At 40.4% G+C, this 14,748-nt stretch overlaps 1 protein-coding gene across 2 annotated transcripts in view; it reads left to right on the top strand.

Annotated features, from left to right (window-relative positions):
• The window catches only part of PRKD1 (protein kinase D1), a 303,270-nt gene extending 296,536 nt beyond the window's left edge, over nt 1–6,734 (top strand). The window contains exons 18-19 of one of the 2 annotated variants that reach the window (XM_036354098.1): nt 4,918–5,003; nt 6,059–6,734. In XM_036354098.1, coding sequence (XP_036209991.1) covers nt 4,918–5,003; nt 6,059–6,277 — 305 coding nt within the window. In that variant the 3' untranslated portion in view covers nt 6,278–6,734. The remainder of the gene's footprint in view (nt 1–4,917; nt 5,004–6,058) is intronic. The other variant, XM_036354107.1, reaches the window with a different exon arrangement.
• The last annotated feature ends 8,014 nt before the right edge of the window (nt 6,735–14,748 follow it).

The raw sequence follows: 14,748 nt of genomic DNA on the forward strand, positions 1-14,748 counted from the left end.
CCTCTGGCTCCAGCCATGAGAGGAGCGTCCCAGTTCATGTTGCCCGGCAACAGCTTGCTGGGTTGAAAGCTGGAATGTGAAGGGTTGCAAAATGATTTTTAAATAAACACACAACTTACCCACCAGCGTGAAGCAAACCAAAGGGAGAAGTACTGAGGGCGTCACTGACCAACTGCGAGGCCGAATGGAAAGGGAAAAGGAAAACAGAAGGTGAGGAGCTCAGTGCTGACTGATGATGCTCCATCTCTAGAGTGATAGTTCTGATCCGGGTTCTTATTTGAAAATCTGTACCTGAATAATTTGTGTTAGACAGAAGACAGTATAGAAAAAAATAAAAGTAAAAAGTACTGTATCTGGATAAAACAGGTGAGCCCCAGAGGTTCACCAATAATTTCTCTTCTGTAAAATAAGCCTTGTAAAATAAACCCGATCTGTATTGCAGATATTCTCAGCATTGCTCTAATTTTCTGATAGAAGTCTCTGATCCTCTGATCTGTTACATTGTGTAGAGTTGTGATGTCCTACCATCCAGGAATATTTTTAGCCAAAATATAAAAACCATATGCACATAATGTGGATATTAAAACTTAGAGCTGAGAAAATGGTTATTTAAATTCCTAATTAATGTAGTCCATCTCCCAAATGCTATTTAGCAAGCACTTTGCTAATGCATTAAATGATGTATTTTATTTTAAATATTTGTGAAACTTATGTGCAAAAATGAATATACAATCTGTCTGACCTTAAAGGAGCTGAAACCTAGTGGGGAGAAAAGGGGGACATAGGCACGTACTGAAATAGTAAACAATGGGGAATGGTGGAGGGACTGGGGGATGTAACCTGAGGGACCAATTATGTCTCCAAATATGCCCAGTTCCATTCTTTTTGTAGGATTTTCTCCAAGCTTTGGATGCAATGGCACATGCAAATGAGTCTTCTACATACATAGAATCTATTGTGTCCATACACATGGCATTTGCTTTGAAATAGAGAATGACTGCAATATAGTTTCCACAGTTTCAGAGATAATTCTGTATTTTGATACCAGAAGAAAATGGAATCCATACAATTAACACTCTGATGGAACATTTCTTTTCATATTAAAACATAAAGCTCTTCAGCACCTGCACGTACCACTTAATTTTGTTTTTGTTCAGATGTTCTTGTGCACCTGGCAAACAGGCTACACAGAACTTCAGCTATCCCAACATCTGCTGAAAGGCCCATTCTGGTAAAAGGGAATGTTTGATAAAAATTTTCTCTTCACTTTCCTAACATTTCAGTCTTTCAACTGATGGAACGACGACAGAAATTGATGTACAGGAAGTTAGGGGAAAATAACTGTATCCTATATAATAAAAGCCTAATATGCTAAGTGTCCAGTCGTCTGGTCGTCCGTTCAACCAATCAAAGCATAATATACTAATGATATATGAAGGCCGCTCAACAGCTTGCTATGACATGCACTGACCACCAGGGGGCAGACGCTCCAACAAAGGTTAGCTTGCTGCTGGGGTCCAGCCAATTGGGACTGAGGGAAATGGGCTGGACATGCCTTGGAGCCCTCCTGTGGTACCTCCCCGGCACTAGTCATGCACCAGTGGGGTCCCTCAGCCTGGCCTGTGCCCTCTTGCAATCCAGGACCTCTCGGGGATATCAGAGAGCTGGTTTCAGCCTGATCCTGCCAGGCCAAGGGACCCCACTGGTGCACAAATTTGTGCACCAGGCCTCTAGTTAGGCAATAATTTGCTGTAGCAAGAAAAGAAACATTAGACTTCAAAAAACAGATTTTCTTTTCTTTTTTTTAATTTAGAGGAAACATGAGTGTGGATCATTTTAGAAAGCATAAAACTCTCTGCTCATGAGGGATAAATTCTTTAAAAATGAAAAAGTGAACCATACAATTCTTTAAAATTTTTCAATAAAAAAGAAAAAGGAAAAACATCTGCTTGCCTAATATGGCTATCCACGGTGTTGACAGAACTCAGATATACAACAATTTACTAATAATATGGGAAGATGAGATTGAGTTTAAGGATAAATAACAGAACTCTCAGAGTAGCATTAGAAAAGCAAACTCCAAGAATAACTGGGTAGGTACAATCAGAAAATAATTCTACCCCTCTCTGCCTCTCTGTAAATGTTGGTATCAGATTTACTACAAAGAGGAGGAGGAGCAGGCACTGCCTGTGTTGTTCCTGTTCTCAGGGAGCTCCAGGGAGCCTGGGGTTTCTGCAGTCCTTATCCTCCCTGTGGGTACTAGCATCCTGTTGTGTGCTATGCAATAGGCTGCCTTTCTCTCTGACTTTCCATCCTGCTTGCCATCCTCTTCTTTCCTCCTAGTTCCACTGCCAAAGCGGCCTCACTTTTTCTTTTGCGTTGTTTTTGAGAGAAGTTCACAGAATGGCCCGATTTTGTCTTTCCCATGGTCTCTCCCTCTCCCCCTTCCATTGCCACAGTTTTGAAGGCATGCCCTACCACATTCCCTCTCACTCCGAATTCTGAGTCTCAATTTGAGTTTTGGAACTGGAGTTGAGACCCATTTGGACTTTGTAGATGGACAGCTCCCTCTGGGATTGCGATGGCTGCTTCCGTTTTACTAGACTTTGCTCCTTTGCAACTGGGTTCGCCCCCTTAGTGTGGACGCATCTCCCATGGAGGATGCTGCTGGGAGGGAGACCTGGGGGAACGGAGGTGTCACAAGAGGACGCTCAGTGGCAGGTATGAGGTATGACTACTGTTCAGAACTAGACATACTGAATTTTAAAGAAACTAACAGAGGTATTCTTAGAGCCATTGTGAGGAATTTTGAATAAATCGTGAATTAAGTGAGAGTGATGCCAGGATACTTGACACAGGCCAGAGATTCAAATGGTGCATATTGTTATTTGTGTGTGTGTGTGTGTGCGCGCGCGCGCATGTGTGCATGTTTAGCCTTTGCAACTAGATTGGGAGCCTTTTAGGAGGCCAGATATTTTTGTTTATTCCCTAAATAATTGCCAATAATAATTTCTTAAGGCAGGTTTGGTGAACGAATGCTTGATACATATGTATGAAGAATGTGGCCAATAAACAGAACATTTTTAGGAAAACAGAAACGCTTCAGAATTTATTTTAAAAATATGTTTAGTGAAAGGCATTTGGAGGGTACCATTAATGCTGGATTGTGTGAGACAATGAATAAAAAGGATGTTTTAAGAGTTCCAGAAAGGGTGACAAGTAGCATGGAGCTTCAAACATGAATGATGCACCTATTTTCTCAGTAACACCATGTTCCCAACATTTAAGTACAGGCGCCAACATTTAATAGTTAATTATCTTTGTTTTCTGCCAGGAGCCACAAATATGTTTATAAATTCACAAATACCCACACACATGTTTAGACACACACGTTCTCTCCCTGTGTCCTGAACGCATTTCTTCCCGCGGTCCTCGTCTTCTTGCTGTGCGTATTCAGGTCACCTGTGTACTGGCTGTCCTGACAGCTGACTACGCTTCATTCAGCAGAACCATTTTTTTATCTTCACATATTCCATTCCCTTCAGACACTTCTAGTTTCTCCTCTGGCGGTGCTTCCCTCCCCATTAGGCCGTGTGGTTCACTGTTGAGGCCCATTTGGGCACAAAGCAACCTTTTGTTGAGCTACTGTACTCCTGCCCTCCTAATTATTGAATTCAAAACAGAATGAGTGAACTAATAACATATATTTATTCCCTGCCGTGTCGGGGGAAGCTTAATGCTGCGGCGTGCGCTCCGTAGCACATAAGCTCTCCATGCACCCCGCATCCTCCAGTGGTGCTGTGACTTCACAGCAGCCAGAATGGAAGGTGCACTTTACTCACCAGTGAGTAAATCATGGATGTTTTAAGACCGAAGCCCAATACACCGTTCACTGAGAGAACTATACTTTCAAAAGCTCTCTGAGAACACGTGTGGAATGGGAAACTGTACTAAGTGCTGTGTTTCCTAAGGGATCCTTGCCCTGGCCAGGGCGTGGAGACACAGGCAGCCTTTAAATGTGGGCTATCACATTTACTTTCTTCAGTCAAAGAATAAGATGTTTGATATTCTGTAGCCTTTCGTGCAGGCCAATATTTAGAATGTTCGTATCAGAGAGAGAGAATTCTAGATTACCAAACGATGGCAGAAATCACTTCTCTTTGCCTATAATGATAAGGAGCCTGGTTCATTCGGATTGGATGAGCGATCTTGGTCTCAGGTGGCCTCTGCACCCCTGTGATAGTCTGTGTTTTCCGGTCCATGCATGCTGGTGTAGACCAAACAATAGAGCCAGAGCCACCGGCTCAGGAATTAGTCATTGGGGAAGTTGGGGAGTTAATTCACTTTTTTTTGTCTGTGAAAGAGACACGGGTCTAATCCTGCTGTGCCACTGGTTTTCAGGCTGTAAGTTTATCATGAGTCCCGACTCATGTTTTATATATTTTCCCTTTTAAGTGTGGTATCCAGATGGCCATCATTTAATTCAAGACTATGAAGCCCATTGTGTGCATTCTAAATTTAAACACATTTTACAACAAAATTAGTAAGTGCTTTCTCTTGAATATTAGTTTTATCCTGCCACTAGTACAAGATGTATTTAAATGAAACATATTTAAATAAAACTTCTACTTTAGAAAAATGTGTTAAAGACTAAACCAAGAGAAATTTAATCATATTCAAAAAAGAATCATATGCCTTCCTCCACGATTGTTTCCAATTTCACTTTTCAGCACCCAAAGTAAAGTGAAGACCGAGGTTTTAGAATTCTCAAGATGAATGTTCTTCAGGTTCTAGCGCCTGCTTTCACTGTGCTGCCTTAACTGTGAGAAATAACAGACATGAAATAAACTGTAAAGGAATCATGATATGCTCCAGGTTTGTCATCTGTTTTCACTAATAACTAACATTCTTTTTCAGCCATTGATCTTATCAATAACTTGCTGCAAGTAAAAATGAGAAAGCGCTATAGTGTGGACAAGACCTTGAGTCACCCTTGGCTACAGGTAAAAATCAATTATTGGATATTTCCTCAGTCAGGTGAGCTTCTAAGTATTTGTAAGATTTTGATATTGTATGCAAAAATATTTTGTCATATTTTTTAAAAGTATAATTCTAATATCAATTTGGTTGCCAAAAAGAATGCAACTGCTTAGGACTTAATAAAGTTTAGTGTTTCTAAACTTCTCTATCAAGAAAATCACACACACACACACTTGCACACAATAAACCAAAATCAAGAAACCTAAGGGTCAGAACAAAACCCCAAGGCCCAGCTTTCAGAAGCACCTGTAGGTGCAACTCTGATAAATGCTCAAGTATAAATGGCCTCACATGGCCATGCACTGTACTTGTTTGTACCTGTGTCTTTAAAGCCTAGACCAATACAGAAAAAATGCATGACAAATGTACATGCATGGGTATACACTTGTTTTCTCTTAAATATTTATTATTTTCACATTGAATTTAAGTTTAGTTTTTTGTTGTTGTTAATCCTCACCCCAGGATATTTTTTTCCATTGACTTTTAGAGAGAGTGGGAAGGAGAGGGAGAGAGAGAAACATTGATGTGTCTGATGTAAGAAAGACATACTGATTGGTTGCCTCCCCCACGTGTTCCAGCAGGGGTGGGGATTGAACCTGCAACCAGGTATGTGCACTTGACAGGAAAGCAAACGCTCAACCGTTTGGTCTATGGTCAGATGCTCTAATCCCTGAGCAAAACTCACCAGGGTTGAACTAAAAGTTTAGGAAAATGGTGTTCTGGAATACTGAAGGGTTATTTGCGGTCTCAAAGGAATACCAACATTCCTAATTGTTTGACTGCAAGCACTTACTACTGCCCACCCTTCGGTGCACATTGCATAAACAGTATGCATTTGCAAAGTTCGGGCAAATAGGATGGTTTTGGTACTGCTGCTGTCACTTCAGGGTGCCTGAGGAAAGACACACAAGGTTAGAGTGAAAGGAAAAGGGATAACTCATCAATTGTGGGAACTGACAACAGCGTTTGAATGAGTTGTAATCATCTCCGTGGTAATATTTTGGAATTTCTTCATCAGGATTATCAGACCTGGTTAGATTTACGAGAGCTGGAGTGCAAAACCGGGGAACGCTACATCACCCACGAAAGCGACGACCTGCGGTGGGAGCAGTACGCAGGCGAGCAGGGGCTGCAGTACCCCCCACACCTGGTCAACCCCAGTGCAAGTCCCGGCGACAGTCCCGAGACTGAGGAAACGGAGATGAAAGCCCTCAGCGAGCGTGTCAGCATCCTCTGAGTTCCATCCCCTATAATCTGTCAAAACACTGTGGAATTAATAAATACATACGGTCAGGTTTAACATTTGCCTTGCAGAACTGCCATTATTTTCTGTCAGATGAGAACAAAGCTGTTAAACTGTTAGCACTGTTGATGTATCTGAGTTGCCAAGACAAATCAACAGAAGCATTTGTATTTTGTGTGACCAACTGTGTTGTATTAACAAAAGTTCCCTGCAAAACTAAACGTGTTATTGTGAATGATTCATGTTATATTTAATGCATTAAACCTGTCTCCGCTGTGCCTTTATAAATCAGTGTTTTTCTTACTGGAGCCGCAATTTGGTAAGAGTCTACAGAACCCGTCTATGAGATAGTTCTGTTGCGTCCCATCGGTTGTCGTGATAAGCAAACTATTGAAGAGTCTATTATTACCATTGTTCTATGAACAATTCCAAAACTTATGTGAAAAAAAAAGAATGAGAGCTGTGGGGGGACAGATATATGATCCTAAGACACAAGTGCATGAGAATTTTATTGTATAGTCTCAAATCCCTTACCTGCCTAGTGTGCCTCAGTGTATTTAAACTCAAGTAAGGGCACCTAGGCCTGCCTGCTACTTTTAAGCCTAAATGCCTTAAAAATGTAAACTGCCAGATACAGCAAATATATTCCCCTTTCTTACAATGCCCTGCTGTATTATGGAGAATCAGCAGCTAAGCAACCTTTTTGCCTTTGTGTATTTTTTAATAATAAATAAATATTCTTGTCAAAATACGTGTCCATATGACTGAATTATTTTCATTTATAGTTCACACTAGTGTTTTCAGGCAAATTAGGAACAGGTATCTGCTCAAAAAGCAGAAAAAATGTAATGATCTAGAATTTACTTTCCCTGAGCCATAAGTGTAGAAGTCTTTCTGACTTGCACGTCAGCTAATTTCCAGGAGGAAAGAAAGCTTTCAAAGAGAAAAAGGGCCAAGGCCAAACAGGATGCTTGAAGGCACAAGTAAGAATATGGCAAATAGCAATCTCAGTGTAGCTTCCTGAGTTAGGCACTATAAGCCAGGAGTGTGTTAGAATAATGGTCTAGTTTCTTTCTATATTATCTAAACAGGAAGGTTCTAAAGTGAACTACAAAAACACATGATGTCTGAAAAGTAATTCCTAAAGAGAAAGCCAACTGAAGCGAAGGGCCTGGGGAAGAGAGGAATGAATAGACGGTAGGTGTGTAGAGTAGGTGACGTGGGTACCATGGGTGGGGTGTCTTTATAGCAGGATAATAATAATTATGTGTTATTGTTCGAGTGTAACAAAAAAAACAACACAATGTTTGGAGGGATTTTACTTATTTTGAGATACTTGAATCAGTAGAAAAGTATGTTAAAACTGCAGGCAATATTTACACTTGGAGAGAGATGGAGAGAATAGTTAGTTTTCCGAATAGTTAGTCACTATTTTGTGTTATTACTTATCCTTTATTCTAAGGGATTTGAAATTTATTCTGTGTAAGTGTCAGGACACCATTCAGGGTTTTAAGCAGAAGAGTAAGCAACATCAACAGGTTCCCTCTGCCAGCGAGACAGAGTCTGGATGGAAGCCAGGGAAGAAGAGGTGGGCCAACGTTCCAGCTCAACTGTTGTGTGAGCACGTGGGGAGAGGAGGGCCTGAACTAAGGCAGTAGCAATAGGAAGCTCGAGGTAGAGGTAGAAGCAATGTTAACAGAGGGAATCATCCGGATTTGGTTCCTGATTGATTGATCTAGGTTTTGGCCTGGATATTGATGGCAGTATTCATCGAAAGAAGTTACAGCCATTTTAGAAAGGGTGAGTTCACGTTGGAACATGTTAAATATAAAGTTGCTATAAGACACCAAGTTTGAGATAGCTTAAAAGTGTTTAGGGAAGAATTCCGGAGTTGAAGGTACAGATTTGGAATACAAAGCCCGCAACAGGTTGATTAGAATGATTCAGGTCTCTGGGGACAGAATGAGAAAGAAAGTGATCCCAGGACACAAACCTGAGAAGTATCCATGTGGAAGGTTCAGCCAGAATACTAGTAAGGAAAATGCAAAAGGAATATTCAGAGATAGAATTAAATGTAGAAAGATAGAAGCCAAGGGAAGAGTAAGTTCAGAATCTCTTACCCTTTGAGACAGCATGGAGGAACCTGGAGAGTATCATGCTAAGTGAAATAAGTCAGAGAAAGACAAGTATCACATGATCACACTCATATGTGGAATCCATGTAACAAAATAAATTGATGAACAGAGGGGATCCAGAGACTCGAAGCATGGAACAGAGTGCAGAATCTTAGAGGGAAGGCGGGGGGGAGGGTGGGTGGGAGTAATCAACCAAAGACCTTGTATGCATGTATGCATAGCCCATGGACACAGACAATAGGGTGCTGAAGGCCTGAGGTGGGCTGGAGGGGGACCAATGGGGGGAAAAGGCGGACATATGTAATACTTTTCAACAATAACAAATTATTTTTTTTAAAAAGGGGGAGGGGATGAAATAGACAACAAGGGTAGGAAACACTATGCGAGATGGTGGTTTCAGCCTTTGGGGACTCAGCCTTGGTAACTCTCCCAGCAGTTTGTAACAAATGTGACTCTCCTGCTCCATTCAGAGTAGCTGTGTCAGAAGGATCCCTGTGTGACAACACCGTTCTGCAGTCATTAAGGACAGGAACGCGAAGGTAGCTGCCAGTGTTCAGAAAAAAGTGGGCCACTGAAAGTCATGCCACTTTCTTTCACCCAGAATATCAGTGATGCTACAAAGAATCCAGTTTCAATCAGCACCCACTTTTCAAGCTCACCATCATCAATAAAGTCCAGACTTCACAGCAGTGCTAGATGATAGTATTACATGACATGAATGGGTCAGGAGTCTGTGTTTAATATAAGAGACAGGCCAACGTTTTTGACACAGAAACATCTGATTCTGACAAAAATAAGAGAAATGACAGAAGCATGTTTCAGAGAGGTGTGTCCTCTGTCATGGTCACAGAGACAATATTCTTTAAACAAGTACATTAACAGCCCACTCAAGATGTCGTAAACATTACTGGTCTCCATAAATCCCGAACCATCACAACAAGTTGCTACCGGTCTTGCTTTTGTCCTAAGCAAGAGGACAGTGCTGAGAATGCATATAAGCATAACCAATGGACACAGACACCAGGGGGGTGAAGGCATGTGCTGGGGGGTTGGGGGTGGCCGGGGAGAGGCCAATGGGGGGAAAAGGAGAGATGTAATACTATATGTAATACTTTAAACAATAAAGAAGTAAAAAAAAATTTTTTGATGAATGGTTCTTTTGATATGTCCATTATTCCTGAGGAAGAGATGGTCTTTGCATTTTGTGCTTGGAGACTGTTTTGAGAACTATATGGTCAGCCATTACTTTGTGTAAAGTAAGTACAGCATCGAGGATGAGAAAGCCATCTGTCTCCTCGCTGCATCCATTATCCACTCAATGTTAAGTCTGACTACCTCTCAGGAGTGATTAGGTTTTGCACACTGTTTGTTTTGACCTCTTTTAAGGAACCAAGTACTGGTTTCTGAAGATACACTAGGTCCGTGGAAAAGAGCCTACTGCTTTCAGTTGCCAAAAGAGAACGAGCTGTTTCATCTCAGCCTTTCCCTTCACCTGGAACTGTTCTCTCCCCCTCCCTTGCCCCCTCCCTGCCATTCCCTTGCCTGGTTAACTCCTGTTCATCCCCTCTGGAGACAGTTTCCATTGACAGCCCTTGTTTCTTGTGCATGCATCACACTCCTGTCTCCCCTCATGCCTTATATTTTTGTTGTTATTGTTGAAAACTGGGTGTTTTAATATATTGCAGCAACTCTGCATTATGACCTGCTCCACCCTTCCCCATGGTGGTGGCGGCTGCTGTTTGTTCAGTAACGTTGCAGGATGAGTTCTCTAGATCCTGCCTCCCCGAAGTGTGCAGCTGCTGATGTCACTGCTCAGCTTTAGTTTGAGTGTGTGTGGGGTTTTTTTATTCTTAAGCCTGGCTTCCTAGAGGCCACATCTGGGTCAGCATAAATTAGTGATCTGATGGCGATAGATCAGAGATTGTGTTTAATTTCAGCACCATGAGCCCATAAGTCATCTAACCTTTGCTGATGGATCTGAGTGCGGGTTAGGATTGACCAGATAATAAGTTTCCTTTCCCCCAGATCTCTCTGTATGTTCAAAGTCTTACATTCAACCAGGTGAAGAGTAGATGCCTAAGGCTCTGTCTCTTCTGAATGTGTGTATACAGCTTTGGACATACATGTAGCCTCTCAGCCACCAGGGATGTGCAGATACCTTGTCAGTATCTCCCTAAAGAATTTTTGGTAGTTCTACCAGTCTTCTCATTACCTCAATTAGCATTGGAACTTCGGGATAGCTTTAACACTGGCCTCCCATGATTGTTCACTGTTGAGATTGGTATTGTTTTTTACAATAACCCTGGAAATGGGTTTTTCCATGTTCAGCTCCAAATCAAGTGTGCCTCCCTCTATCAGTAAGACTCCAGGATTTTCCCAGCCTTCCCCACCCTCGTAGAACTACCTTGTCACAGAGCTGAGGCGATGGGAGAGGATGGAGACAGGCTAAAATGCCACAGATTCCCATTGTTCTTACTAAGGTTTATTATTTTTTCCTGAATAAAATTCATTGTATGCCCTTGGCCAATTTCCAAAGTCCTAAAATGGTTGTTTTGGAAAAATTTGCTGGTTATATCATTGCTCTTTAGGAAAATATTTACTGAGCTTCTCACTCCACTATTCTGAAAGTTCCCAGAGATAACAATATTAACCTCATTTGAAGACTATCTGTAGAAAGTTAATCAAAAACCTTAAAAACTCATATAATCTATTATAATAAAAAAAAATCCCAGAGATAAATTAGGAGAAAATATTCAGAGAATTCTAAGTTTTCTCATTTATTCAGATTTCTCATGGTGAGCTACAAAATTATCAGTAAATTTTAATTAACTTGTGAAAACCAAACATATTTTTTTAAATATACATTTTTATTGATTTCAGAGAGGAAGGGAGAGGGAGAGAGATATAACATCAATGATGAGAGAGAATCATAGATCAGCTGCTTCCTGCACACCCCCTACTGGGGATCGAGCCTACAACCTGAGCATGTGCCCTTGACTGGAACCGAACCCGGGACCCTTCAGTCCACAGGCTGATGCTCTATCCACTGAGCCAAACCAACTAGAGCAAAAACAAAACATCTTATGTAAATGTTTATTTTATCCTTTTCTCCTTCTTTTGGGCTCTGAGTGTCTGGACAGCATGACTCCCTGGACCCCAATGGGTAAAAAACATTCCCTACCTGCATAGCAAGGCATGTGGGTGCAGGTGTGGCCACCTGAGCCTTCAAACCTTTAGCTGTGCCAAAGTGTTTTTCCACGTACAAAAATTTGGCACTAGTGGTAACCCTCCTGCATGTTTTCCTTGACATCTTGAGCTTCTTTGCTCTTTTGTCCCTCCGGTTTGACTTGTTTCTTTCTACCGGCCCAAACTTTTCATGCCGTTTCAGATAAAGAATGGTTTTTAATCTCCTTAAAGGCTGAGTAACGCAACCCTTCTACCTGACTTCATATTCTTTCTTGCCTCTTTCAAACTCCACAACCACACCCCCAATTGTCTTTGCTCTGTATGGTTCCACCAACAAATTACCCTTTGTCTCAAAACAAACTCAGCTTTCCACCTTCAACAAAATAATATACGTAAACAAATCAAGTTGGAACTTGCTTCTTCCAGCAAACAACTAATCGCTTTCTTTCTTTTGCCAACAAATCTCTCATTATTTGTCCTTTGGCTTCTGTGTTTATAGCCATTGGAATACAATCTTCATTTTTATCGTCAGTGAATCTCTTCTCACATGAATCATCAGTGAACTCTAACTCAAAATTGGGGGATTTTTTTTCAATGTAGGATAGAGGTCAGAAACCCAAATGTAGAGACAGACTAACTTTGGCTTGACTTCTGGGTGACCGTGAAAGCTGGTCATCTCCCATATGGTCATCTCCAGGGGTGTTGTGAGAGGTTAAATACAACCATGCATATAAAACTTTTTAGTGTATACTTGGCCTCAGACATTAATGAAGCCATCAGTAGGTTATACTTAGTAGTTTTTAGTCATTCAGCCACTATTTTGGACACTTTCTAAGTTCTGGGAATATAGCATAAGAAGACAGCTGCGGTCGCTGCCCATATTGCCCATGACCTTCCTGCTCTGGTGTCCTTTGTTTTGATGGGCTACTGAGAAGGGCATGAACTTTGAAGCTTAACAGGCATAAATCCAAATAACCAACTCAAGCCTTGTTGAGTGAACATAGACAAACTACTCTATCTATCGTCTGCTCAGAATTAGAATGGCAGTAATACATATTTTAGGGTGCAATCAGGATATCTAGGTAAAGTAAGCATTTAAATTGCTTAGCCAAATCATTGGCATATGTTGCAGCTCAACAGATTTCTTCCTCTCCCCTACTTTTATATGCTTTTCCCGAGTTTTCTCTTTCAATGTTTTTCTTTTTTTTAAAAAAAAATATATTTCATTGATTTTTTACAGAGAAGAAGGGAGAGGGATAGAGAGTTAGAAACATTGATGAGAAAGAAACATTGATCAGCTGCCTCCCGCACACCTCCCACTGGGGATGTGCCCACAACCAAGGTACATGCCCTTGACTGGAATCGAACCTGGGACCCTTCAGTCTGCAGGCTGACGCTCTATCCACTGAGCCAAACTGGTTAGGGCTAAATATTTTTCCAGATATGATTTATTTCCATGAATTCAACTATTACTTTAGCTAGCACTCATAAATCCATTTTGGCCACCTCAGACTCAAAACAACCCAATTTCATCTCTCCATGAATTTATAGAATATATCTAGAGGTCCCACCATGACTTAAATTTAACACATTTAACATCACTATTACCTTCTTAACCTTCAAATAAATTGTATTGTAAGGCTTCTTCTAAGCATAATTTTTTTTTCTTTCAGGATCTCTTCCCTCCTATCTACTTCTTTACACACCACTGCTAGACTTATCTTCTCCAAAAGTGTTTTCATCATTGTACTCACAATGTTCTGAAATCTTAAAAAACTCTACTCCCAGTTATCTACAAGATAAATTCTTATTTTTGGTGTCACAAAAGCTGTGGGATCCAAAAATTAATAAAGCACTCATTATTCTATAAGAATTCTATGTACCCCACAGATTTCTGAGCCATAGATACAAATTTCAGGGCTTAGACAGAAACAATTTTCACCTCTTTGAAGTTCACCTCTTATTTCTATAACAAGGCACGAAGCTGGACAAGATGGGTTCTAACTCATCTAACCACAGATTTCATGAAGGCATGGTTTAAGTTGAATGTCAGTAAGGTGTCAATGATGCATACATTTTAATTGTCTGGGGTAAATTCTGTTTTGAAAAAAAAGAAAAGTCACCTCTTTCCCTGGATCTCCTTCGTGTTCTGGAACTTCTGACTATAAATGCTTTCTTTAAGTGAAATCTGGGCTACCAGCTACTCTCTGCTGAAAAGTGTGAACATTTGCTGCAAACCTTTCTGTACCTTGAGTGGAATGGTAAGATTTTAAATTAAGGTGTCACTTTTCTGGGGAATGGAATATTCTTTATATTGTATGCTGTGTTTTATATATATATATATATATATATATATATATATATATATATATATATATATATACTAAAACCCTTGGATCTTTTCTTTTCTTTTGAAATATTTTGCCTGGTTTGCTCTAAGGACTGAGCTTGAGCTTAGCTTGAACTTTGGACACCTAGTGATTTCAATTTTTATGGAGATTCAAATAGAGTACTTTAGTTTTCTACTTATAAATTTGTCTCCACACCTGAAGGTAGATAACTGTCTAGTATTGATTGACTACTTGAGTCCACTGCTTTCCACAGAGACAAGGAATACTCTCAAATACTACCTGAGTATGACTGATATGTATATGTCTTGTGCAAAATCTCAGACACACTGGATTCTCTGCAGTACCTTTCACCACTCAAGACTGAGACAGAATTGCAGGAGAAATCACTTGAGTAAAGATACAGAAGCGAGAATGAACCTGATATGAATAGAGAAAAAGCTCCTGATGAAGTAGAGGGCTAGCATGCAGGTAGACCCAGGGAATAACACTGCCCAGGTTAAGTAAAGCTGGATATCAAGCCTCAAAAAAACAGGAAGAATTCACACTGTGTCCCAAAATAATAGGAAGCTATTGGTGATTTTTGTCAAGAGGAATTACGAAACTATTTATTTTGCACTTAAGAAAGGGATAATAAAATTTGTATTCGGAGTTCAAGAATTTATTATTTTAAATCATGTTGATGTTCATACAAAGGGTAAAAGGCCTTCTTTAAAAACAAAAGTAATATAAGCAGAGTCTAAATTAAACTGACTAAACTTTCTTTACTGTTAGAGAACTCTTTTACTATCACATG

The sequence above is a fragment of the Myotis myotis genome, unplaced genomic scaffold (assembly GCF_014108235.1).
Source record: "Myotis myotis isolate mMyoMyo1 unplaced genomic scaffold, mMyoMyo1.p scaffold_m19_p_1, whole genome shotgun sequence".
In the NCBI taxonomy this organism is placed as follows: domain Eukaryota; kingdom Metazoa; phylum Chordata; class Mammalia; order Chiroptera; family Vespertilionidae; genus Myotis; species Myotis myotis.